The 23,832-nt window shown below is 38.3% G+C and overlaps 1 protein-coding gene across 1 annotated transcript in view; it reads right to left on the bottom strand.

Annotated features, from left to right (window-relative positions):
• LOC101846444 (DNA polymerase subunit gamma-1) overlaps window positions 1–22,227 on the bottom strand; it is a 27,046-nt gene extending 4,819 nt beyond the window's left edge. Inside the window, exons 1-19 of the mRNA XM_013086071.1 lie at window positions 21,540–22,227; window positions 20,707–20,902; window positions 19,177–19,335; window positions 18,338–18,478; window positions 17,290–17,369; window positions 16,231–16,413; window positions 14,519–14,672; window positions 13,376–13,476; window positions 12,726–12,838; window positions 11,881–12,013; window positions 9,809–9,986; window positions 8,145–8,225; window positions 7,290–7,447; window positions 6,314–6,367; window positions 5,568–5,685; window positions 4,730–4,865; window positions 2,447–2,553; window positions 1,704–1,843; window positions 1,220–1,246 (exon numbers count right to left, since the gene is read on the bottom strand). Of these exons, the coding sequence (XP_012941525.1) occupies window positions 1,220–1,246; window positions 1,704–1,843; window positions 2,447–2,553; window positions 4,730–4,865; window positions 5,568–5,685; window positions 6,314–6,367; window positions 7,290–7,447; window positions 8,145–8,225; window positions 9,809–9,986; window positions 11,881–12,013; window positions 12,726–12,838; window positions 13,376–13,476; window positions 14,519–14,672; window positions 16,231–16,413; window positions 17,290–17,369; window positions 18,338–18,478; window positions 19,177–19,335; window positions 20,707–20,902; window positions 21,540–22,120 (2,840 nt within the window). The 5' untranslated portion in view covers window positions 22,121–22,227. The remainder of the gene's footprint in view (window positions 1–1,219; window positions 1,247–1,703; window positions 1,844–2,446; window positions 2,554–4,729; window positions 4,866–5,567; window positions 5,686–6,313; window positions 6,368–7,289; window positions 7,448–8,144; window positions 8,226–9,808; window positions 9,987–11,880; window positions 12,014–12,725; window positions 12,839–13,375; window positions 13,477–14,518; window positions 14,673–16,230; window positions 16,414–17,289; window positions 17,370–18,337; window positions 18,479–19,176; window positions 19,336–20,706; window positions 20,903–21,539) is intronic.
• Window positions 22,228–23,832: the final 1,605 nt, after the last annotated feature.

Here is a 23,832-nt window from a genome sequence, read left to right as displayed (position 1 = left end):
ACTTTTGAAGACTGCCTGAGTAGCGGTCGAGGCGCAGAGCAGAGAGTTGCGACCAGAGTGCAAGTTGGATCGCTACATGAGGTGGGTGTGCATAGTTAAACCACATGCGTGTATAGTTAAACTACAATTTTCCCGAGCAACAGAAGGCTAATTTTTCTGTTTTAGAAGTATGCTTGCCAAGTTGTTATTTTCCGGGACCGTCGGTCAAAATCCGTATATCCGGGACAACATCGATTTTTCAAGAAAATCCGTACAAAATACGGATGGCCCGGGACAGTGGGCAGCTATGCACGTACGTCATGACTTTTTGGGCGGTAAATTCATGGAGATGAAAACAGTCAATTTAAATGAGACTTACTTTGTTCAGGGAAGATTATAATTCCATTTGAAAAACCAAACCTCATCAAGGTATGATAATTCTATAGATGAAAAGAGAAATTGATGAAAAAAAAACAGATGAAACGTTCTGAAAGAAATTTTCTAAAAATTAAGAATGAAGTAAAACTAGAAATTAAGGAGAAAAAAAAAGTTGAAATTCCATTAAAACAAAAGACTTCCCCCCAAACTGCACCACAAAAATACTCAACAAAAAACACTTGTGCAGAGACATCAAAAACTAAAAAGTAAGGACACACAGCTGTCATTTCAGAATTTTTTATTCTATGTGTGTAGTAAGTTGAAAGATTATATGTGAGGCAGCGTGGTGGAATCAGGCTCTCGTCAAAATAATCAAAGTGAAGAAACTTGAATTTTTCTGCAGGTTTGTGAATTTTTGTCAAATTTTCGTTTATTGGCTTACCACCTTTCATGCCCATTTAAGAACTTATTTCTGTGTGGATTTTTCTGAAAAACGCTGATTAAATGTACAATAAATGTAAACTTTCAGTTGCCACGGACTCTTAAGCTAAGGAAATAACGAATCTTTGGCTGCCATTTTCTCACTAATTTTACCTCTGAAAACAGGTGACCCTCACCTCCTTTATTCGCAAATATCTCAACTTGTATGCAAGATAAATGGATATTTTTTCATCCAAATAAAGACAAGTGAACAAGCTTTAAGATGATAACAATAACTCTACATGCCCAAAAATTGACGAGAGCCTGATTCCACCACGTTGCCTCACATATAACGGTTGGACAGCAACAAATAATCTTCATTGTAAGAGGCAATCTAGCTGTTAAGCTCATGTACAACAGAGCAAACAAACAATTAACTTACGATCCACCAATCCACTGTCCTTGGGCACTGAAAAAAAAAAATCCTAAAGTTGGAACATTTTAATCAAGTCCGAGGTGATCTTTATCTGTCGAGAAATACAGAAGAGCATCGGCCCAATATTTCGAACACATCATTGGCCTATATAAGGCACAGCCTACAGAATATAACTGGGCAATCACACTATGTAACAGCCATTTGAAATTATTCTATTTTTATCTGTTCAATAAACAATTGGACTACAGTACCAACACATGAAGACTCAGTGTAGAATTCTGAAATCTTTCAAAGCAAAATAGTTCCTACCTTCATTGGTTCAAATACACCCTTTTAAATTCCTGAAAATGAAAATAACTTTGTTATCTAATCAGTATAGAGCTCATTATGTTGTTGTCATTGATAAAGAGAATTTTCATAATCTAAACTGTACTTTCTCAAAACCAAAACATTCTTGGCCAAAAGACTCAAGAACCACAAGTGCTCATACTTTCTTTGGCCCTTCGTCTGTTTGTACATCTTGCCAGATTTCCTCTTAGCCTCTTGAGAACTCAATTGTGGGTTAAACTGCATCAGCAGACGCTCCGCAAAAGTTTGTCCAGCTCCATATATTCTACCATAGTTCATCACCTGAATTGAAAGAGTCAAAAAAAAGTACAAACAAATTTTCCATAACTCAATACAAAACCTCAGAAATAAATATCTCCTTAAAGATGGCAAGAGAAGAAGTATTACAGGTATTGCAAAAGCTATGTCAAAGGTTTGAAAACAAACAAAAAAAATCTTAAAATATTTGGAATATCTCATACATCTTTTATAGTTTCTAACAAAAGGTTTTCAGCAGGACATTTTTAGAAAAGAGATCAGGAACAGGCAGTGGAGCTTATGCTATTATGTCAGGCTGGAACTAGACAAACCATTTTTGCTGATAAAAAATATAATAAAATTAGTAGAAAATACACATTCACTACCATGACCATTTAGATAATCTTCAGTATAGTTTAAATACCGTTTTCACAATTGCATGAAAGCAAGGATGTGGCTCATGGACTCTTTGTGGTAAAAAGCATTTAAAATGGTAAAGTCAAAGTTTTTAAATTATCAGGATGTCAGGTATTTATAAACTGTACCTTGATTCAGAATCCTCCTAATTCCGCAGACCCTTCACATCTGTTCCAAAACGAAAAACAAACTATCTATTTAAAAGCATTCTTCTCACTCACATAAACTTACCTTTGCATGATCTCTGCTGATGCTGACAATCTCCGCAGTCTTACTATGCAAATCTGTTTTGTCTGCCTTGTTCCCTTGAAGCGTCATCCAGCCCAAAGCTGTGCATCCTACCCACAATACAATAACAGATCAAACACTCTGATCATAAGATATTTTTCTTAACGCAGTTAATACCTTAGTTCAATTTTAATAGTTGTACAAAAGGTAAGGAACTTTGCAAAGAGCCAAGCTGGCAAATATGTGTTTGAAAGGAGGCAATCTTTTCCCAATATATTTTTAGGTATGCATATATATATATGGAGTGAAGCACCTTTCTGAATCACGAAAACAAAGAAAATAAGGTTACAAGGCATACCAGACATGTTGGGAAATTGTTTATATAGAAAATACCAGGGCTCACTAAAACTAGGAAATCAAGATATCTAAGAAATAAATATCATTAATAATAATAATAACAACAATAGTAATAATAATAATCTATTATAGAATATCATACAATTCTTGTGGCCCAATCTTAGCATCACTTTTTAGAAAAAACGCACACTCTTCTGACATGAAGAATTAAATGAAGGTAGAAATCAATATTCTTAAGAGCACAACAGAGCCAAATTTTCATGATTCTGAGCTTAAGAAGCCCTTGTATTTTCTATATTTAAAAATTCCCAATTCATAGATATCAAAATTGTCACAGATTTCATAGCTAGCTATCAAGGTCATTTTTTTAGCTTTTGGACTTTATCTGTGAAATAACATAGGTAATCAATCTCAGCAAAATAAGAAAATACATGAATGTTTTCATGCTCACTGTGTGAAACTATCACACATACATGTTGCAACATAATATTAGGTACCAGAAACTGAATTTTCAAACTTGCTGTATGCCAAATTTATCTGTTCCATTTGAAAGGCCTATATCCACTGAGCATTTTGGTACCATTCTTTAACCTCTCCGTCAATTTTTAATAAAATTGAAGTTGTTTAAAATTTGATCAAATTTGTTGAAGTCAGTCACTGGCTGCAACCCCATGTTTGACAGACAATAAAAAAGTACCAAGTGCACTAAACATCTCCACATTAACAGAGCACAATCACTTTAACAAATATATGGAGCCTAATTTTTTTCAAGACAGTGAGATCTTTACAAATCAGTATTTTATTGCCTCAAACAGGATGATCTGTCGTTATTTCGACAAAAACACCGAGCGTTGACCCGGCGGCGGCGCACCGGCCCCCGCGGCGAGCGAGTCGGCTCTATACTGTAGTGTACCCCGCGTGCAGGGTCACATGCTTTCCTAGTCTCGCGGAAGGATTGATGAAAAATAATGCCAAGTTAATAACTTTATTCTAATAGAAAATGGACTGATCTTTTAATTAATACCTGTTATAAGTCGGTAATATACGTATTTTGTGTAAAAAGGGATACTTTAAACATTTTGACGATATTTTTAAAAGCTTTCTATAAAGACGCCAAAGGCTAAACTTATATCACGGGAAAGCCCGTTTAAAGTTCTACAGTTCTCCGCCAATGAAAAGACGGTATTTAATCATCCCTCGTTCCGCGAAGCATTTGAATGCACGCGTGTCAATTTTTCAACCGGCCGACCTCGCATTCCGACAGCGAGGGGCTTCGCTTTCGTCGGCGATTTTCCAGCTCCTACTAATCAGACATATAAACAACTTACACCATTGTAACGAGGAAAAGCTGAACTTTTACAAGGTGTACGGCACTTGGTGTTTTATAGCGAAAGAGCAAAGAAACAACGATCGGAATTACCCCGATTTTACCGATACCACGCGGTCGGAAGGCCGCGAGTGCCCGCGAGGCCGTGTTTACGCTACCTAATAATATACTCCCCACCCCCTTCTGAATTTTAAACAAAGGGAAGAGGTTTCAGGAATCATATAGAGCTAATGTCTTTCTGTGTATCATTTCCTCTCCCCCACCCATAAACATCTACACTTTTTTTTAAAGAGGTCACACCAATAGCTTGCTAAAAAGAAAACAACATTTTTATTATCTTTTTAAGCATCTTCTTTATTCAAACATGCAAATCAATACCAACCATACCAGCAAACATAATCTCAGGCTGTAACAGTTTAGTTTTAGTAAGAGTTTTACAGCACTTGCAACACAATAAGGTCTTACAAGTGCCGAAGATTAGAGTTTTTACAACAGAGTAAAAAACACAAAAAAGAAGGGGGAGAGAAAAGGACGATAGATGTTTGATAGGAAAGAAGAAGCAAATCCCACCAGAGCACCCGCCAACTACCCAAAAGCCTTACCATGTTCTTTCATAAAATATGCATCTCCAAGAACAGCTGCAATCCACAGTTCTTGTGAGTCAACATCAGCTCCAACAAAACAGTGACCAGGGGGAGCTTGGATCATAGACTTCAGTTCACTGCCAATCCTGTCAGTCTAAAGGCAAACAGTATCATAATGTCATCGTTGAGCTACCACTACAGTTGTCTCAAATATTAATAATGTGACTGATTTTAAGTGAATAAAAAAAAAGTTTTTGCAATGTACAAGATAGATCATATTCAACACTCCATTATGTGCAGTGGAACAAACTAATCTAAATCATCCCCCAGATACGGTTTTAATCAGTAAGCGGCCAGCCCTCCCCCCCCCCACCCTAGTAGATGCAGGTGCTGTAAAAATATTTATCAAAAGCAGAAAAACTATACTGTGTCTCCTCAATGACAATACACTGGACTCAACTGAGTCAGGGATCAGCCACACAACTTCTAGACTGAACATCTAAGAGTCTAATTACAGGGCCCTCAATACCTGAGTAAATTTTAATGAGGAACCAGTGTCATTATGTCCTGAAAAGCAGTGTCCCTTCTTTTTGACACAGATGTATCTCTACCAGTATTTTAAAAAATACATTTTATGGTCTAAATTAAAGTCGATCAAAATTACCCAAAAATTGAAGACTCCCTCAACAATGTAAGGTCCTTTTGACACTTCCGTGCAGAAAAGCAAACAGAATGTTATGTCAGAAAGAAGCAACATGAAGAAGAAAATAAGAAGTTTATCAAGGCCTTACTTTCAAGAATCTTGCTACAACACACTGCGTGAAATTATGATTTTTTCTAAGCTACACAAACTCACATAAGCATTGCTGGCAGTCAGCCACGTTGGCTCCACAGCTCGTCTTGTGATGGTTCCCGCTGTGACAATACGAGGTACAATGGCACCATACAAACCGTCTGACTTGTAGTCCGGATGGCTGGAAGGATAATACCTTCTGTGTTATTACTAAGACAAGTATTCATACTCTTAATTATCACTTCTGTGCATCTAATTTTCCAGATAACATCAAATACGAAATATTTGACACAATTTTTTTTAAAGGGGTGGGGGGGGGGGGGAGACAAAGGAGAAAGTAGGTTTGAAAAATAAAAAATCACCCAGACACTCTTCCCATTGTCTTAACTAACAGCTATTGGCATCACACAAAATTATAATTGTGAGCAAAGTACAATCATTTCACCTCAGCCTACTTAAAACAAACCAACAATTTCAGACTTGACTTTATCACGCAGATTTCATACAATGTTCTAAATAAAATCTTTTACAGCTCAAACTATGTCGATGATTACTTTACTCAATAATTCTACATTGCCTTCATTATCTGCCTGCTCATAGTGAAGTGATTTAAACAGGAAGTACATGTTGCTGATTGCTCTCATGAAAAACAATCACTGAATAGTCATTTCGAAGCATACTCTATTGTTGCATTTTGCTTTTCAAGGTGTAAGAATTTGGATATATCTCATAGGTGACTACCAATCTCTTCTTCCAAGTGTTTACAAATCTATTATATTATTAGTTTTTACTATCACATATATTATCACCTTTTCAAAGTCCTGCCAAGCTCTTGCTTCTGCAACCACACATGCATTTGGCCCCTGAAATAATGATCCACAGAAATGAACAAAGCTTTGAATAATGATCGATGGAAAAGGAGCACAATGGTTTTATCACAGCAAGGCTTGACCAAGAGAAAAGACAAATCAGAGAACCTCTGCTAAAAAAAAAAAAGGAAGAATGACATCGCCATATTCTACCTCTGAATGAGGTTTCCTAAATTTATTTATAGTATAGGCAAATGGATGAAACATAACATTTCCCATGGATTGGTCAGAACAAGTCACATTCAAAATACCAAAGACAAAAACTACTTTCACTCTTAAACCACATGCATTTAAATAGTTTTTGTCTCTGATGATGAAAAACCATTTTCAGTCATTGTTCCTCCATCGTTTCTTCAGAGTGAACATCAAATTTCTCTCAACAGTACTTTCTTATAACTCTTTTATCTTAATTAACTTATATTTTGTCCCTGCTAGACAACATAAGTACTTATGCTATAGGAAGAACCTGGTATTATACAAAACCTAAGTTGCAAAAAAATCTTCAAGTAGGCCTACACCTTAGTCAACCGGAATGTAGTCTGGTAGGTCAAAAACTTTGTCTGCCTCATGGAAGTTTGAGATTTGAATCACATTGAGGACTAAATTATTTTTCAGATCCTTCCTCCAATATTTCTACATAAGTATGCAACCCAACAAGCTGTCCCCGTCGTTTTAAGCACCCCGCAAATTTGATCATTTTTTGCATAATTTCTGATTATTTTCCTTTATCATTCTTTGTTAGAAGTAACAGAATCGCAAAATTTCACATTTTTTTGGCTCAGTTTGCATAATTTCAGAATTTAAACAAAATAAAACTACAGGGACAGAACAAGAGACAATGAGCTCTGCCTGTCAAATGATCTGCAGTGTGTCAAGTACAGCTATTTAGTACACCAATAATTGAATATATTCCTACATGATTCTTTTTTGGTTATTCTTCCAGTAGGAGCACATGCGGCCCAGAAGTAAAGCCCTGTTGGCATGAGCTCCAGTGCTGGCTTTCAGAGTCCCGTCCTTCGCGCGCAGCAGGTAATCTCGAGCCAGCGGGTTGCCAACTTTATTGTGGCCTCCATTCTGTTGAACCACAAAAACAAACTCATATCGCAAATATTGAAGTAAATGAATTTCTTACTGTTGAAAACATAGTATTGCAAAAGTTAAACTTTCTCTCTCTCTCTCTCTCTCTTTTTTTTTGGGGGGGGGCTGTCAAAGGACCAGTTATTCATTATTGTTTCAGCATACAAAAATATAACATTAGCACTGATAAACAGTTGCGATGGCGGAGCGGTTAGTGCGCTCGTCTCCGAAGCGGAAAGTCCAGGTTCGAGCCTCAGTTTGGACACAAATTTTTTTTTGCCCCCTCCTGCCCACCCAGCAGTAATGGGTATCTGACTTCAAATTTGGGGAAGTAAAGGCGATGTGGAAAGGAACTGGCCACCCTACCACAATATGCCGAAGGCCCAGGAAGCTGTCTCACTAACAAGGCAATCCCCAATGTCCAGATCAGATGCGGGAACAACTCAACTTTTTACTGACAAACAAGTGCCTTGTTATGTGCTTAAAGCTCTAAATCATAAATCATTACGCTAAATAGTATACCCCCCCCCCCCCCCCAATACACACACATACAAACAAAACCAAAAAAAACAGGCACCGTTTTTCACTTTCTGAAGTGAGAAGATATGTAGAGACATTCATTTTTGCACAAAAACTATAGATTCACACAACTCTTTATCTCTTCCATAAGTGAAATGAGAAGAAAAAAAATTACCTTATGAGGTATTTTGTAGAACCTCACACCAGGAATGTCAATGTTGAAAGGGCCAACCCCAACATGATCTGGGATTTTCCTCTGAAGAAAGAGCGAAAGAATAACTTCTAAAATATATCATCACTTCCAGTCTCAGTAACATCAAATAGGACACTAACATGATGATGGCTAAGCCATGACCATAAATGGTAGACTGCAAACAATAGCAATCGTAGAGCATTCCTGCAAGTTTATGAAAGGACAGACAAAAATTGCGAAATATTTTAAATGCACATTGGAATACACAATATCTAGCAAAAATCAACGTAAAATAATCATACTCTGTTTGGACAGACTGAGTCAGTCAAAGTAACAAACACATAGTCTTTAAAATATACATTGTAGGTTGGGCCTCCCCCTCAAAAAAAAATTGATTAAATTAAAAAATTAAAAGACTTAAACAAAGAACTAAAAATAGCACACAATTCAGACCTACCACTCTATGAAACCTCAAAATCAGGATCTCAGGGAGAAAAAAAATCAGGATCATCGGGATCAACAGCAAATCACCAAGGTGACTGCCAAAGCTAACTTAAAATTTTTTTCCAGGGGTGTCCATAAATTACTTGGCCTATGCCCTCTCTGTGTCTTTCTTTGTTTGCGTGCATGTGTGTGAGTGTGTGTGTGTGTGTGTGTGTGTGTGCATGTGTGTGTGCGGGTGTGTGTGGGAGTAATCATTATTTTTTGTAAATCCTGAAGCATCACGTCCAGCACTCTTAGTCCAAGAGTCTATACCCCCCTCCCCCACAAATAACTCCCGAAATACATGAACTTAAGTTGACCCCGTCCCCGACACGAAGAACTCACACGGCGATGTCATGTCACGTGACGCGAATGCGCAATTGAAACAATTTTACTAACGGGTCCGACTGCGCATTCACACAAAACACTCGGATGAGCAACAGTCATTCTACTTCTTGGATAACGGCGGCGGCCGACCGACCAAATGTACCAACAAATCTCTTATCCCTCATAAGGCGTTCAGACTAAAGCAACGACAACGGCCGTATGTTAGTCTTGTCAGCGCAGTTACATGCAGTTGTGTAAGGGTTAGACTGTCGCTCGTCCGAGTGTTTAGTGTGAACGCACAGTTACCAGACCTCGGACAAGGCTTGTTTTGAAAGTAACAGTGGAACTTTGAATATTATCGATTATTTGTATGTCCCAATTTCAAATTGTAACAGTTACCAGGCTATCATTGGAGAATTCTGAGTGCGGGCAAAGATCACACACAACTTGGGGCGAGTCAACTACTAAATGCGGCATCGATATTTCAGGAAATAGTGCTCCGAGTTCCTACTGAAAAAAGGTTCAATGGGTGCTTCCCGCGATAAAAATAAAAGAGAAGGCAGAGTATGTTTTTAGAAAAATCCGGCACAACAGCAGACTGAGACACAAAATCGGGATACACGCGATCGAAATCGGGAAAATTGGGATGCTTGAGATTTGGGGCAAAAAAATCGGGATATCCCGACTAAATCGGGATGAGTGGCAGGTCTGATAATTAAATATAAGATTAGAATATTTCAGATGAGCTTAAAGCTGCATGTCCACCATTGTATCCTTATTCCACAAATATTCAAAATTCGTCAAGCTAATCCAAAGCTGTAGACTCTATAACATACTGGTTTCTTGCTCAAAGCTGTCTCCCAATGCAGTATTTTTTCATCTGTATCCATGGCCTTCTGATCAAAGTCTACATCCAAATGCTTCATAGCTTCTGGTGACCCCATGAGTCCATCAGCACCCGACAAAGACCCATAATCCAATGGATTGTTTTCTTTCACAAACGAAAGAAAGGCTCTGAAAACAGAAAAAATGAATAATCATTTGCAGGAATATTTCCAGGAGATGAGAATCATTCATGGAGGCATCATCTATGAAAACAAAGGTTGATAATACATGAGCACCACACAAAAAAAGCCATTGCCAATCTTATGTAAGCTCTGCAGTTATAAACTTCAGGGGTAGTATGGGTTTAACTCACTTGCGACTGGGCCCTTTCACCAGTCACAAGCGTTGCAGACTGGCATTTTTGGGGGTATTTCAATAAATCACCACAACTCTCAGAATTATTCTATTGTAATAATTTTTTGACACAGTAAAGTAACGTTCAAGCTTAATCTAATACAAAAAACTAAAGTTGTCTAAGTCTAATACTTTAATTTGTATGATTTTTTAAAAATTGGCATGAATTTGATTTTCCGAAAAATTTCCAGAGACGTGACAAGTAGAATGAAATTCACTGCAACAACAAAAATAAAAGTTCAAAGTGTTCTGGTTTGATTTGTATACATGTGCGAGTGTTTGGTGAAAATATAAAAGCTGGTCTGTGCATTGATTCAGACCCATACACTGAATTACATGAGACAGATGTACAGCACGACGTTGTTATTTCGTTGCGCGAAAAACAACACCGGTACTAGTGCTAGATCTAGCCCTAGAACTACGACTCGGGTCGTGTTCGGGTACATATCCAGGATCTTAACTATTAGACACATCATATTCTGAGACACTAGAACTAGTAAAACGCACAGAAGTATAGAAAACAGTGAAATTATGTGATTCTTGTTCATGCGACTTCTTCGACCGTTACTACGACGCGACTGTCGGATTACTATCAGCTGTATAGAAAAAAACAAAGCGCGAGTTCCGGTCTGTTCAACCCCAGTTGGGGTCACTGTCCTTCACCTTCAATAACTTAAAAACTACCGGCCCCAGAGATACGAAACGAAGTCTAAGTAGCTCAGGCTTGGCCAAACAAGGGTACGAGGCGGGTCTCGCGATCCGTGCGTGATTTGTAGAGCGGAAAAAAAATTCCAAAGTTGGTCACGCAGGGCTTGTGAGACCCGTCGCGAGCGTCGCAGCGGGGGTCACGCAACTGTTGTGTGACCCGTCTGAAGTGAGTTAATCATGAAATATTCCTGTTTCCACCAGTAACACCTTTCTAAAAACAATTCAAAGCTACACATCCTCTATAAACAAGACAAGAATACAAAACTGCTCTGCTATCAAAGAATCATCATTTTTGTGAAAAGCTGAACTCAGTACAGTAGTAAGTAAAAGACATACTGACTTGCAAGTATGAAGGAGGTGATGTTAAAAAATGACTTACACTCCGAGTAAAAAGAAACCAAACAATCTTGCTCCATTATGACACAATTTATTTTGTATGTAGATTTTCTTGACAAAGGGCATTCCATATGCTCAGTCGGTATCATGCTGGACTATGGAGCATATGGCCCTGATTCAAAACCCAGACAGGGAATTCTTGAATTGAGGTCATTTTGTGGAGTTTTCAAGTTTCTCAACCCATTTGTTGTTGTTTTAGTTGTGGTTTTACTGCACTCGCAACTGCATAAGGTCATATGAGCGCCAACAACCCATTTGGAATGGTCTTATCGGAGACAGAATGTGTTAAATTCAGATCCCCTAAAACAACCTTATTGTGTTGATAGGGGCGTTAAAACTAAACACCCCTTTACTTTTCACTTGACAATGCACAACTATCAGGTTGAGATTTCAGTGTCTGCTACTGCAAGAAAAAAGTTTTTCATTAAAATGAAAATAACCTAATAGAAACAGAATGGGTAAAACGTCAAGTCTTGGGGCATGTCTGGCAGGCTGCATTAGTTGAGAGTGGCAGAGCAAGAAACAGTCCTACTTGAGTCCACAGAATCCACACAAAAACTCTTACTGCAGAGGAAATCTGTGCTCATCTTCTGGACTTGTGTCTTGCTCTCGTAGTTCCATTTCTACCTCAGTCAGCTCCTCATGATATGGCACAAGGTAGCCCCATCCGTGTTTGGTGTGGTAATGTACCGGGAATCCTGAGATGTATAAGTTATTTTTTATTTCTAAAAAAAAAAAAAGATAAATGTTTCATAGCTTTCAGTGATACACCATTGGTTTAATGAAAATACAGTATTGACGTCCAACATGGCAGTCAAGAAGTTTCTTCAGAGGGCTGCTGAACAGAGGAAACAAAAACCACATCCTTCCACACACAAGCAAAAAAGAATTAGGTTTTAAGGGTGCAGCTAAGAATGCTTTTAAAAAAACAACAGTTATAGCTATATGAAAGTTCAGGCAAAACAGTAGTGAACTGGTCCTATATTCACGGCATAAGGATACACTTAATAGCACAAAATGAGATATGACTGATAAAAAATGTATTCCGCTCACATTTCCTTTTCCAATTTATACAAAACATTCACAACCATTTCAAAATTAAGTCTCAATATTATTTGGTAAATAAGATCAACTAATATACAAAGCCCAGTCAAACCCTGTTAAACTTCCAGCCTCTATTACTGCCAGATTTTGCCAATGTACAAAAAGGAACACCTATATATACATGATGTCCGTCATCACACCGTCATTCCTTAGCCGAGCTGTATGCTTCTTATTAAACATGTAATTTTGCCTCTCTATACTGCCAGCGAACGGTTGCTGCTTGATAAACTTCCTCACACACAGGTATTAGCGAGTTAGGCCTAGACTGTAAAAGGAGTAGAATGCGGAGTTATAGCGGGAACAAACCTTCCCAAGTGAGGCGCATCAGTTTTGGAGCAACGCGGCACTGACTGCTGATGTTTGAAGGGCCCGGATAAAAATCTTCATCATTCGGCCTCGGGCACAAGTCTTTATACCATCTGGCAGAAAGAAGGGAAATTATTTACAAAACTGCAAATTGAGAATAAGAATAAAAGATCAAAAATCCATTTTTTTAAAATGACAAAACAAGCAACGCAAAGCCCCCAAAAATACAGCAGCGTCCAAAAGAAACTTGAAAAAGTAGTCGCCCAATCATCGTGTTAAAGCTTCGCGTTACCAACTCATGCAGCGTACCAATTTAAAACTAAATAAATTCTGCATCATCTGACACATTAATGGTTTATCTATGTTAAGAGATGCCCAAGATATGGTCGCTCAAAATTGACCTTAAAAAATCAGGCTTGGCAAAATTGTGCGAAATCAAAGAAACGTAAAATTGTCTTCGCACATGTTTGAGCAGCATCAATATTGATAGAATGGACATACATTACATATCCAATTAATTGAGAATTTTTATAGCAATAAACAATATTCTATTTTGATATTTTGTCATGATAGTTTCAAACAGAATTGGACTTGGAGGCAAAGAATAGATTTAAGAAATAATTTCTTGCTCAAGTAATCAAAGCACTTACGCAGGGTAGCCTGGCATAAATGTCGGGTTTTTGGGTATTCTTGATGCAGATGAGTACACTTGTCTCACTGTTTTTCTGTGTTCTTCTGCCACATGGTCACCCTGACAACACAGACAATTTTACTTTTATTTTGAGTGATTGAATCAAGAGAAGCACATCAACATAACCATTCAGTGCTGGGAAAAAATAAGAATGAAAGACAGAAATAGCAGAGAAAAGGGTCACTGGGGTGTGTCCTTGAGTAAGACATGATAACCCTATCTAAAAAAACAGGGCGCTGCACGGTTGTTGGCAACCAGCAAAGGCATGTTTGTGAAATTGTTTTGCATTGGTGCGATATTGTGTGTTTGGTTTCCTCTATATTCATATATTTGTGTGTTTAATTATATATCTCATGTATATTTGCCATTGTAACCCAAATCTCCCTTCGGGGCTCAATAAAGTATAATTTGTTTATTTACTTTACTACTTTCACAGAAAAAAAAAATGCCCATCTATCTTGTTCAAGAAAATCACTTGTAGAAACAATCACTCCCCCCACCCCCTCAAAAAAAAAATTGCTTTTTTCCCCATGACGGAGCCAAGTATTTTTCTCCTCAACAATACGTAGCCATATTGGACAATTTCGACCATGTGTGTGTGTGTGTGTGTGTGTGTGTGTGTGTGTGTGTGTGTGTGTGTGTGTGTGTGTGTGTGTGTGTGTGTGTGTGTGTGTGTGTCTGCGTGCGTGCGTGCCTGAGTGTATGTGCATGTGAATGTACAGCTTAGCATATGCATAGCGAAATTGAAATTGATGGGAAGCTGAAATCTTTTCATAATATACAAATTTCCTTTGGTATGAATTTCAGGCTACATCAAGGGAGATAAACAACATTGAACAATTAAATCAAAATGCTACCTGAGCTTTGTATCACCCCCTTTCCCCCCCCCCCCCCCCCTCCCCACACACACACACAAATCTTAAGCAAATAGTTTATACCATTCTTGGAAAGAACTGGAAAACAAAAATACTAGTGCAAAAAAACAAAAAACAAAGATGTTTTAGAACGATTTCATCCATTACAGACTCGGGAAAGTAAACAAGGAGTCACAATAAAAATGTTATCTTCTTATATATGGAAACAAACAAGAAACAACACTAACCTCTGTCACTCTCAAGTAATCGGGATAAACATCAGCATCGTGATCAACTGAGTCAAAAGGATCTTCCATTTCCAAGGATTTCCCTGCTGTTTTTTTAAGACGATAATCTGATACTGTCCAATCTAGATCCCACAACCAAGGGTCGTTCTTATACCTGGCAAAAACAAGAAGACAAAGTTTTTTTCACTTTATTGCAAAACAAATAAATGTGATGACAGAACCATCATTCTTTCAGGCTGTGGCGAAAAGTAATTAAAAGAATTACAGTCGAACCTCCCATAATGGCATCTGTATAACACGGCCACTTTCCATTCCCCCTCTTGCATTTTTTCCATATAATGTAATTGTGTAAAACGGTCACCTGTTCAACGCTGCTGCAGCCACCTTATTTTATCAACCCATGGTCAAATTTATCTGTCTCAGGCGGCCAGGCATGGTCACTCATTACCTGACCCTTTGACATAAATTTTGAATCAGCCCTCACGCTATGGATGGGCTGTCATAACCCATTCACCTGTCGTCATTGTTAGTCCCTCCAGTGAATGTTTACCCAAGCTGACCAAGGGGTAGGCCTAACAATAAATTTTCAACTGCTGTTGAGTGAAGCGTGATCCGTCAAAACCTATAAGCTCCGCCCACAACTCATGCACGCATCGTGAGTGAGGTGACTCAGTCACTGTTTTGTTTACTGTTTACCTAATCTGTAACAAAGTAACAATGGACATTGATGTGAACTTGCGACAGAAGCGTTGTTCGTTCTCCGAGTGGTGACGACCCGTGTGGTTGTTTTACTGTGGCTCTCTGTCTTTCTCCTCTTACATACATAATAGTTGGCTTATATTACCCTTGTACAAAATCAGCAACAAAAAGAATGCTAATCAACAAAAAACAACAACACAAAAACTTTCTTACACCACCCATCCCCCTTTTTCAAAAGAAAACAAAAACCCTTTTGAATTAGCCTAACAGCAGTCCAAAGCCTGAGATCAGCCCTGGTTTGAACCTCAGATGAGAAGGATTTACTTTCTTCATTTTGATCCATCCTGCCTATCCTGCCTAAGACAGCCACCTGTGTTATAAGGCCACTTTTCTCATTGACAATGGGTGGCTGTTTTACACAGGTTTGACAGTACAAATAAAAGAAGGTGGCCAAAGGTGAGAACAGCACTATTCTATCAAAAACGTAGTGTATTCAAAGAAGATCCTGCAGAAGAGCAGTTTGGTCTTCACTTTAAGTAAAAAAGACAAAGACACATACACTTAGGTAGGCATATATATCTGTTTTTCAAAGCAATTTGAATTCCCGAGACATGGCAAATAGTTGGAATCAGATTTGCTATCTATGAATCCATACATTTGAATTTCATTTTCTACCCACTAGCATAAACAATTGTAAAATCAGTATAAGAAAATAATAAAAGGAAAAATGATGATTAAGCTTAATTAAGCTTCTAACTCAAGACCAAACTAACACTGTTTAGCGCTCTGTGCTACATTATATTGGATTCAATAAAGACAAAATTACAACAAAGACAAAAAGCCTCTAAAAGTAGGATGAATCACAGAGGACCATTATGTCCAAAAACAATTTTGGATAACTAAATTGAAAGTTGGATAATGTCCATTATAAACAAAGTCTCCATGGCAATCTCAGTTCTCTACTGGCACCAGTTTCAAAATGGCCTCTTGAATGAACTTATGACTTTCCTTACTCGTCATTTTGAAGCAACCTGCAGGCATCATCAGCCAGGGTCATAAGGAGCTTCTTGAGCTCTCTCTCCATCTCATCAAAGGTGTTGTTGGCGCTTTGGATGTATCTTGGCCATGTGTCCAGCACAGGGAGATAAGCAGTTCCCATTTCCAGCATTCCTGCAAGGGTCACAGGATGGGGGAATCTGTGCAAAATACAAACATTCAGCTCAGTCCTAGTAGGAGAAACATGTCATGGATCCTTTATCTGAAAATTGCAACTTCTTGCATAACAGAACAAATAACATGCCATCATTATATGCAAACTGAATTGTGTAGGAATGAACATCTCCAGATGTATAGTGAGACTCTTCCTGCAGCACAGCCACAGCACATGAATGTAGTGGATTGATTTGTATTTATAGAAGTAATACCCCAAAGTGTATAAGTCAATCAAATATTTCAAATCCATTTATAAAAAAAGTTGTTTAATCCCCGAAGCAGAAACTTTTTGAAAACTTGTATGCCAGTGTTATTGTCATCTTTATTTTTCTCTTCTTATTGAATTTTTTAAAAAGTAATACTTGAGGCAGCGTGGTGAAATCAGGCGCTCGTCAAAATAATGAAATCGGAGAAACAGGCATTTTTCCGCTAGTATGGCAATTTTTATCAAATTTTTGTCTTTTAGCTCAACCCCTTTTACGTCCATATAAAAACATATTTTTGTGTGAATTTTACTGAAAAACATTGATTAAAGGCACAAAATATGTCATTTTTCAAGGACTCTTTAGCAATTGGAGTTACCAAACTATTGACAGCCATTTTCTCGCTTATTTCCCCACAGAAACCAGGCGTCCTCACCTCCTTCAATCGGAAATATCTTGATTTCTATTCAAGATGGGTATTTTTTTCATTAAAAGTAAGGCAAATGAATAACCTTTAAGATGATATAAATAACTCCAAATGTCCACAAATTGACGAGCGCCTGATTCCACAGCGTCATGACACATAAAATTTACGTTCTATGTATATCTACATGTGTTTTTACTCTTTCTGTACAGCCAAGAAAAATTTTCCAATACCTTTCTTTGAACTGTGGCCAGAGACTTGCAAAGACCTCATGGGTTGCCTTCACATCATTAGCACAGTACGTCATCAAGTCCTGGAAGTACACAACACATTTGCCCTAGTTATTGACTTTGTATTGCTGATCATATTATAAACTAGTTGGAAAACAGGCACTCAATCATCATGTGCATCAGACATGTACCAGCAACTGATAAAAATTGCGATCTTTTTAATATCTTCAGCTTTTTTTTTTTATGGTAAGTGATTTACAGCGCTCGCAACTGCATAAGCATATGAGCGCATGGACACACCTAACATTTTCAGTCGGTAGGAAATTTTGAATTTTGCCGAGGTGGCGACCGAAGCCTACTCTTATCGATTTTGGACCATCAAGGGATCTTTATCATGCACAGCTTGCACACGGGACCTCAGAGATTTTTCGCCCTTGTCCAAGAAGGCTAGGTGTAGATTTTTCCTACCAGAAGACCAGGGGTGTGGCTGAAAGATAGCAGTAAGGAGCCAAGGAGTAGCAGTAGAAACGCTGCAGAAAGAGTCAGGAGCCCAGTGGAGGGGGCAAAGGGGGTGAAGGGGGGGGGGGAGAAAGTGGAGAAAAAGCAGACGACAGAAAATTGCAAGCGAGAAGGAAAGAAGGTGAAAGGAGACAATTTTAGAGAAGGAAATTTTTCCCGTTGCTACCCGGATTCGAACCCGGGGCCTTTGAATGAGAGGCGAACACCTTAACCTCAAGGCCACAAGAGCCCCCCCTTCAGCTTTTGTGACAACTAATCACAGTCAAGGGTAAAGAATTGCTCAATTGATGAACTGACAAAAACTTCAGGCGAACTTCAAATTCACATTCGTATGTTCATATATGTATGTACTTGGTTAGTTGCGATGTGTATGGGTATGTCAGTATTTATCAATACCGTTAACCACTGAAGAAGACACTGAAATAAAACCCCAGACTCACAATAGACAACGAGTAAAAATTTTCTCATCTTGTCTTACGTTACTTTTACAGATGTTAAATCTCTCATTAAGATGCAAATAAAGACACCTGACCTGGAACTGTTCTCTGACATCCATCATGGTGCCATCCATGAAGACGTCCCGCTTGCTTTTCTCAATGGCCTCCCCACCACAATGCAGTTGGTGCACATCTCTCAGGTTGTTCATACTGCTTATCTTCTTCCACTCGTCACTCTTCAATGCAGTCGTGAGGATGAAACAACAAAGAGCAAACAATTTCAGTGCTATAAACTTTACTCCTCCTGAGAAATGTTTCAAAGGTACACTTGTTTTCTGGCACTTTCCAATATCAAAATTGAAATTAAAAATGAACAAAGTAATCCTTGGAAATTTACATCTGAGCCTAAATCAGCGAAAAGTTTTGATCATTCCCGTACAGGGGTAAACTTAGCCTCAAAGTCAGGCAGCAATAGCACAATGCCCTTTACTTCTAGAAGACAATAGCAATCCCTGAGACTTCAATATTTTATACTCTTTTTTATATAAGTTAAAATAATAAAAGTTCATCCATCAATGTCTGTGATGACCAATACATCTGAAGAAGAGAATATTTCTAAAACAAAATGGAAGAATTAGTAGACTTAAAGGTTAAGACGACAGGTGGCTTTTTCTACGGCCAACGAAACCAATTCTGGCAGAGAAAAGTTTGCCACATTTTGAGCATTCAAAAGTTCCACCTCCACTTGTGGATGTGCACAGCTAGTGGGAATCTCTCTTGGTTTTAGCATTGTTTACGTTATAAGACACAGATAAATTCCACACGGCATAAGCAAAAGCATTTAAACTAAGACACCAAACAAAGACTAAAACAATAGAATTTGCATTTTCTATCAATAGTAGTGTACTTGAATTTTAACAATATTGGAACGAACCGAAGCCATCTTAAAGAGTTTTTGCCGCTGAGCATGCTCAACCACTTCCTTCCTGCTGCTTTCTTTTCCACTTGCTCGATGAAGAAGTCTTTGAAAACTTGTTTGGCCACAGATCGCAATATGCATTGACATTGTGTCCAAAAACCGTAGCTGAGTACCCTGAACAAAAAAACAAAAAAATGGTATAACTTGGTATAAATGATTTTAAACCTTTTTATGGCCAACGTCACTTTTAAGATGTTAAAATCTTTGTACCACCCACCTACATGAATTTCCAAGCAGGACATAAAATAACACCTGTCACAGCCCGGGTGATCCCCACTGCTAACCAAAAAATACAAAATCACCCTAGGTTGATAAGCACTGATTTAGTTACAGAGGTACATTGTTATATATATGTGGGCTATGCAACACAACAAGTAAAAACACTTTTATCTATAAATAGAAATGTTAGAGGAAGTATACAAAGCAACTGAATGCATTCCTAATACAAAGCATAAGATATTTTCCTTCAAGTCAGAGGCAGTCGACCATCGGAAGTAACCTACCATGCAGTGGCGGTGGGTAGTGAAGGGCTCACGGGCTTGAGCCCCCCTCCCCACCCCCCAAGTCTATCCCAAAGCAAATGAAAATAACGAAATAAGCAGTTGAAACTGTTCTGATCGAACGCAATGAACACAGAGTGATCAACTAGGCAGCTTGCTCGTTTATCCAATCAATGTTGTCCCCGCTTACAACTATAGTAACCTAACAGCCAATCAAATGTCTTTAGGGCTCAGCAATCAACTAGCCCGTTCCCACGGTCTCTCCTTAATGAAACTCCTCTTGTAAAAAGGTAGAATACTTGAAAAAAAGAACACTGCACAGAGGGCTCACGCTCTCCAAGCCCTGACAATGGGGTGAAAGTTTACGACACACTTTCCCCCAGTGACACAGTTACCTATGCACCCATTGAGCCTTTGTTAGGCGCGTTCTATTTTCAGCAACAATACGACCCTATCCACCTCATACACGGTGTGTGTTTGGAGTGCTGTGTGTTTGTGCCGCTGAGATTTAACAATAATCAAATAAAAACTAATTAGAGAAATTTGGAGGTGAAACGGCTTCGTCCCCACCATCCAGAAGAATTTAACGTAGAACAAAGAGATGGCAGACAAAGATGACTCTTCTCGTTTGAATGGTTCTCAAAATGCCGTGGCTCGCCATGAGTATAGAAAAATCATCACTGTGTTGTTCTTATTGCTTGCTTTTTGGTGGTAAAGAAGTGGAAGAAACCTAAGCCCCACCCAAATCTAGGTTCACCCACCGCCACTGCTACCATGTATTACAATAACCAAGGAATTGCCAAATAAAACTTTATAAGCAAAAGCAGCAGCATTAACCATAAAATGTTTATGGATGTTCTATCTTTCATAAAGAAAGGAATCTCTATATAAAGTGTACTGATAAACTGAGTAGACAATGGCATTGAATATATATTTGTAACACTGGATCAGATTTTTTTTTAAAAAGCAGACTTTTTGTTCTTGCCTCAACTAGGTACTGCTCCTTTACAAAAGATCTGTCAAACCCAACATTGTGACCGATGATCAGACGAGACGACCACTCCTTCAGGGGCGGGACAATGCTTCCATCTTTTGTCTCCAAGGGTATCAGATCTTTCAGCTGTGGGGAGTCTGCCCATCGAAAAGTATCTTCTAAGACGAAGTCACTAACCCATGAGTACCTGAGGAGGAAGCAATCAATATGTTTGAAAGAAGGCATTCAGAGTGATTATAGTCTCTATGGAACATACAGAAACTATAATATCACAATCCTTTTCAAAGAATCAAATGTCACTGTTTACAAAGGCATGTATAATAAACACTCTCAAAAGACAACAGACCATGCGAGCCAGTGAAATTATGATAACTGTACATCATTCTTTTCTCCTAGTTTCACAATGAAAGAATGAGACCGCTGTTCTAGCTTGTTAATAATACTGTCCTTTATCAAAAAGGTAATTTTTGAAATGGAATAAATCAAAATTAGTACATTTTTTTCTTTTTCAAAGTGAAAAACAGGTCCAAAGTGGACCTTTATCAAGCCTACAAATCTATAAACCAAAAAAAGGTGCTTTAAGGCATATAATCTCTCTGATGTGATATTTAACAGGCAGGGAGAGTTTTCTCTATAACCAAACAAATAAACACACCAATGAAACCAAACTTCTCCTTTAGAGGTCAATGCCAAATTTGGTGTAGGTCAAGATTTCTGGAAACCCCTGAAATCTGGGTTAGCCCGCTTGTCCTTAAAAGTGACCAATTAACATCTCATTTTGAAAGGTTACATGATAATTTTAAATAGAAATCCTTTCAGCTTACCAGTGTTTTGATGAAACAGCCGTCGCCATGGTGGGGAACTGACCCTCTGGCACTAGACACTCAATGTCAAAAACAAGACCATGGTCATCAGGGAAAGGTACACTCTCAAACGTCCCATCTTTGTTGTACTTTGTCCAGCCTCTACATCTGTTCCATTCACGTGGCATGGGAGGTAGAGAGGCACCAGCAAGTTCTTCGACCAGTGTCCTGTAGGGGGCTGCCTGTTGTCTCGCAATGTGTTCAAAATGCTCATTCATATTCTGACCATGTAGGTCTGGCAATCTGAGATTCACTTCCGGAAGAGTGGATGAAAATCCAGATGATGATAGGCCATGTTTTTTCAGATGACTATGGACCTTCTCTAAGTCTCCTTTACCTAACTCATTTTTACTAATTTTACTACTTGTTTTGAAGATCTGTTGGTGCAAACTCTCTGTGAGCATTTGAATATTGACAGAGTTGAACCGAGGTGAAGAAGAAGACCATCGCTTCTGACAAATCAGATTGCGACACCACTGATATTGACACCAAGACATTTGTGTAAGCTGTTTGAGACTGCCAACACTACTCAAAGACATCATGTCATGATTTTTCAGATCACGAAGATATCTGTGGGAGTAGTTTTTTAAATTATTTTTTTATAGTAGAGGGTTTTGCGGAGCTCGCAACTGCATAAGGTCATATGAGCGTGCGTGACACACCTAATACTTTTTAGTTGGTAGGAAAATCTGTGGGAGTAGGAGAGACAAAAATAATATGAATAATAATAATAACAATTACCACATCAAATGAACAAAACAACCAAACAGCATTTATTAATTGACCTTGGCATTGTTTTTTTTCATCAAACTGACACAATAAAGGAAAATAAAAGCACAGCAAGATTTGAATAGATGACCTTTGAAACTTTCAAAGTTTGATGATTAAAAGCATAGTGCCATGTGCATCATGAGTATTAGTAAATTTAAATTACTATTTTTACAGAAGAATTTTCAACATAATAAATTAATAAGGACAGGATTTTAAGCTTGTGTATAATCTTTACTCAAGTATCATGCCCCCCCCCCCCTTTGTTTTTTCCTTTTCAAGGCTAAGGTCTATTCAACAAATACACCCACAACAATACGCAGGGATTTCAAGGGTGGTCCAGGTATAATAATAATATATATAGTGTGCGCTACATCCTACATCCAAAGTGGAGGGTGATACAAGCTTAAGACAGAAATTTAAATTGAAAGTGATCGTAATGTGACCTCTATTGTTCATTCTCACAGAGAAAGACTTTTCATAATAATCTATCAAGCCTACAAATCTATAAACCAAAAAAAAGGTGCTTTTAGGCATATAATCTCTCTGATGTGATGATGAAACAACTGTTGTCATGGAAAACAAGATCATCTCATAATTTAGTGTGCGCTACATCCTAGAGAGCGGGAAAGGAGGTGAAAGGAGACAATTTTATAGAAGAAAATTTTCCGTCGCCACCCGCATTCAAACCCGGGAACTTTGAAGGTGACTTTGGTTTGTGACGGTTTTTAATTTTTAGTACCAAAACTGTTCTCAGCACACTAAAAAACAATAAAATAGTACCAAAAAATAGTCCAAAATGGGTCTTTCACCCTGGCAACTCAGTCAGCTTTTTTACTCGACTTCCGGGACCGCAACACTGCGGTATTACCTGAATAATACTATAATTACTAGTCTAGATCTAATGAGACCAGTGTACTCAACAGGTATCTGTCAAATATATGGCCTAACCTAAGACACAGTATGGCTAGACCGGCAGTTTTGGAAGTATACCAGTTTGTCACAGGCCTCGACTGTGCCCTGCATGAGTTATCACTGACACTCTCAAAAAGAGTAAATTAATGATTGATTGATTGTATGAAGTGAACTTTATTTCAATTGTTTTTAATGAAAAAACATTCTTCTTTTTTTTTCTTCTCGATCGCATCACACTTGAAGTCTGGTGTATCTGTCATAAATTGGACCGTCCGGCTCAGTTCATCTGTCTTCCCGTATAGCTTCTCTAGTAGCGTCAGTGGGGTTGGCCACGTTTCCTGTCTCAGGGCCCTGTGTGCCTTGCAGTGCTGAAGGATGTGCTCAACAGTTCAGTCCGCCTCTCCACACAGGCATTTTGGTGATTGTACTAGTCTAAAACATCTGTACATATGTCGTCTCAGTCTTGTGTGTTGTGTTCTTAGTCAGAAGATAATCACTTGTTCTTGGCGGGACAGCTCATGTATGGTAGCTATCTGGTGTCTGAGGTGCTTTAAATAGTGTATTTATAATA

This window comes from Aplysia californica, unplaced genomic scaffold (genome assembly GCF_000002075.1).
Source record: "Aplysia californica isolate F4 #8 unplaced genomic scaffold, AplCal3.0 scaffold00432, whole genome shotgun sequence".
Taxonomy (NCBI): Eukaryota; Metazoa; Mollusca; class Gastropoda; order Aplysiida; family Aplysiidae; genus Aplysia; species Aplysia californica.
The sequence above is the reverse complement of the archived record's forward strand: the minus strand, read 5'-3'. Positions and strand labels throughout refer to the sequence as shown.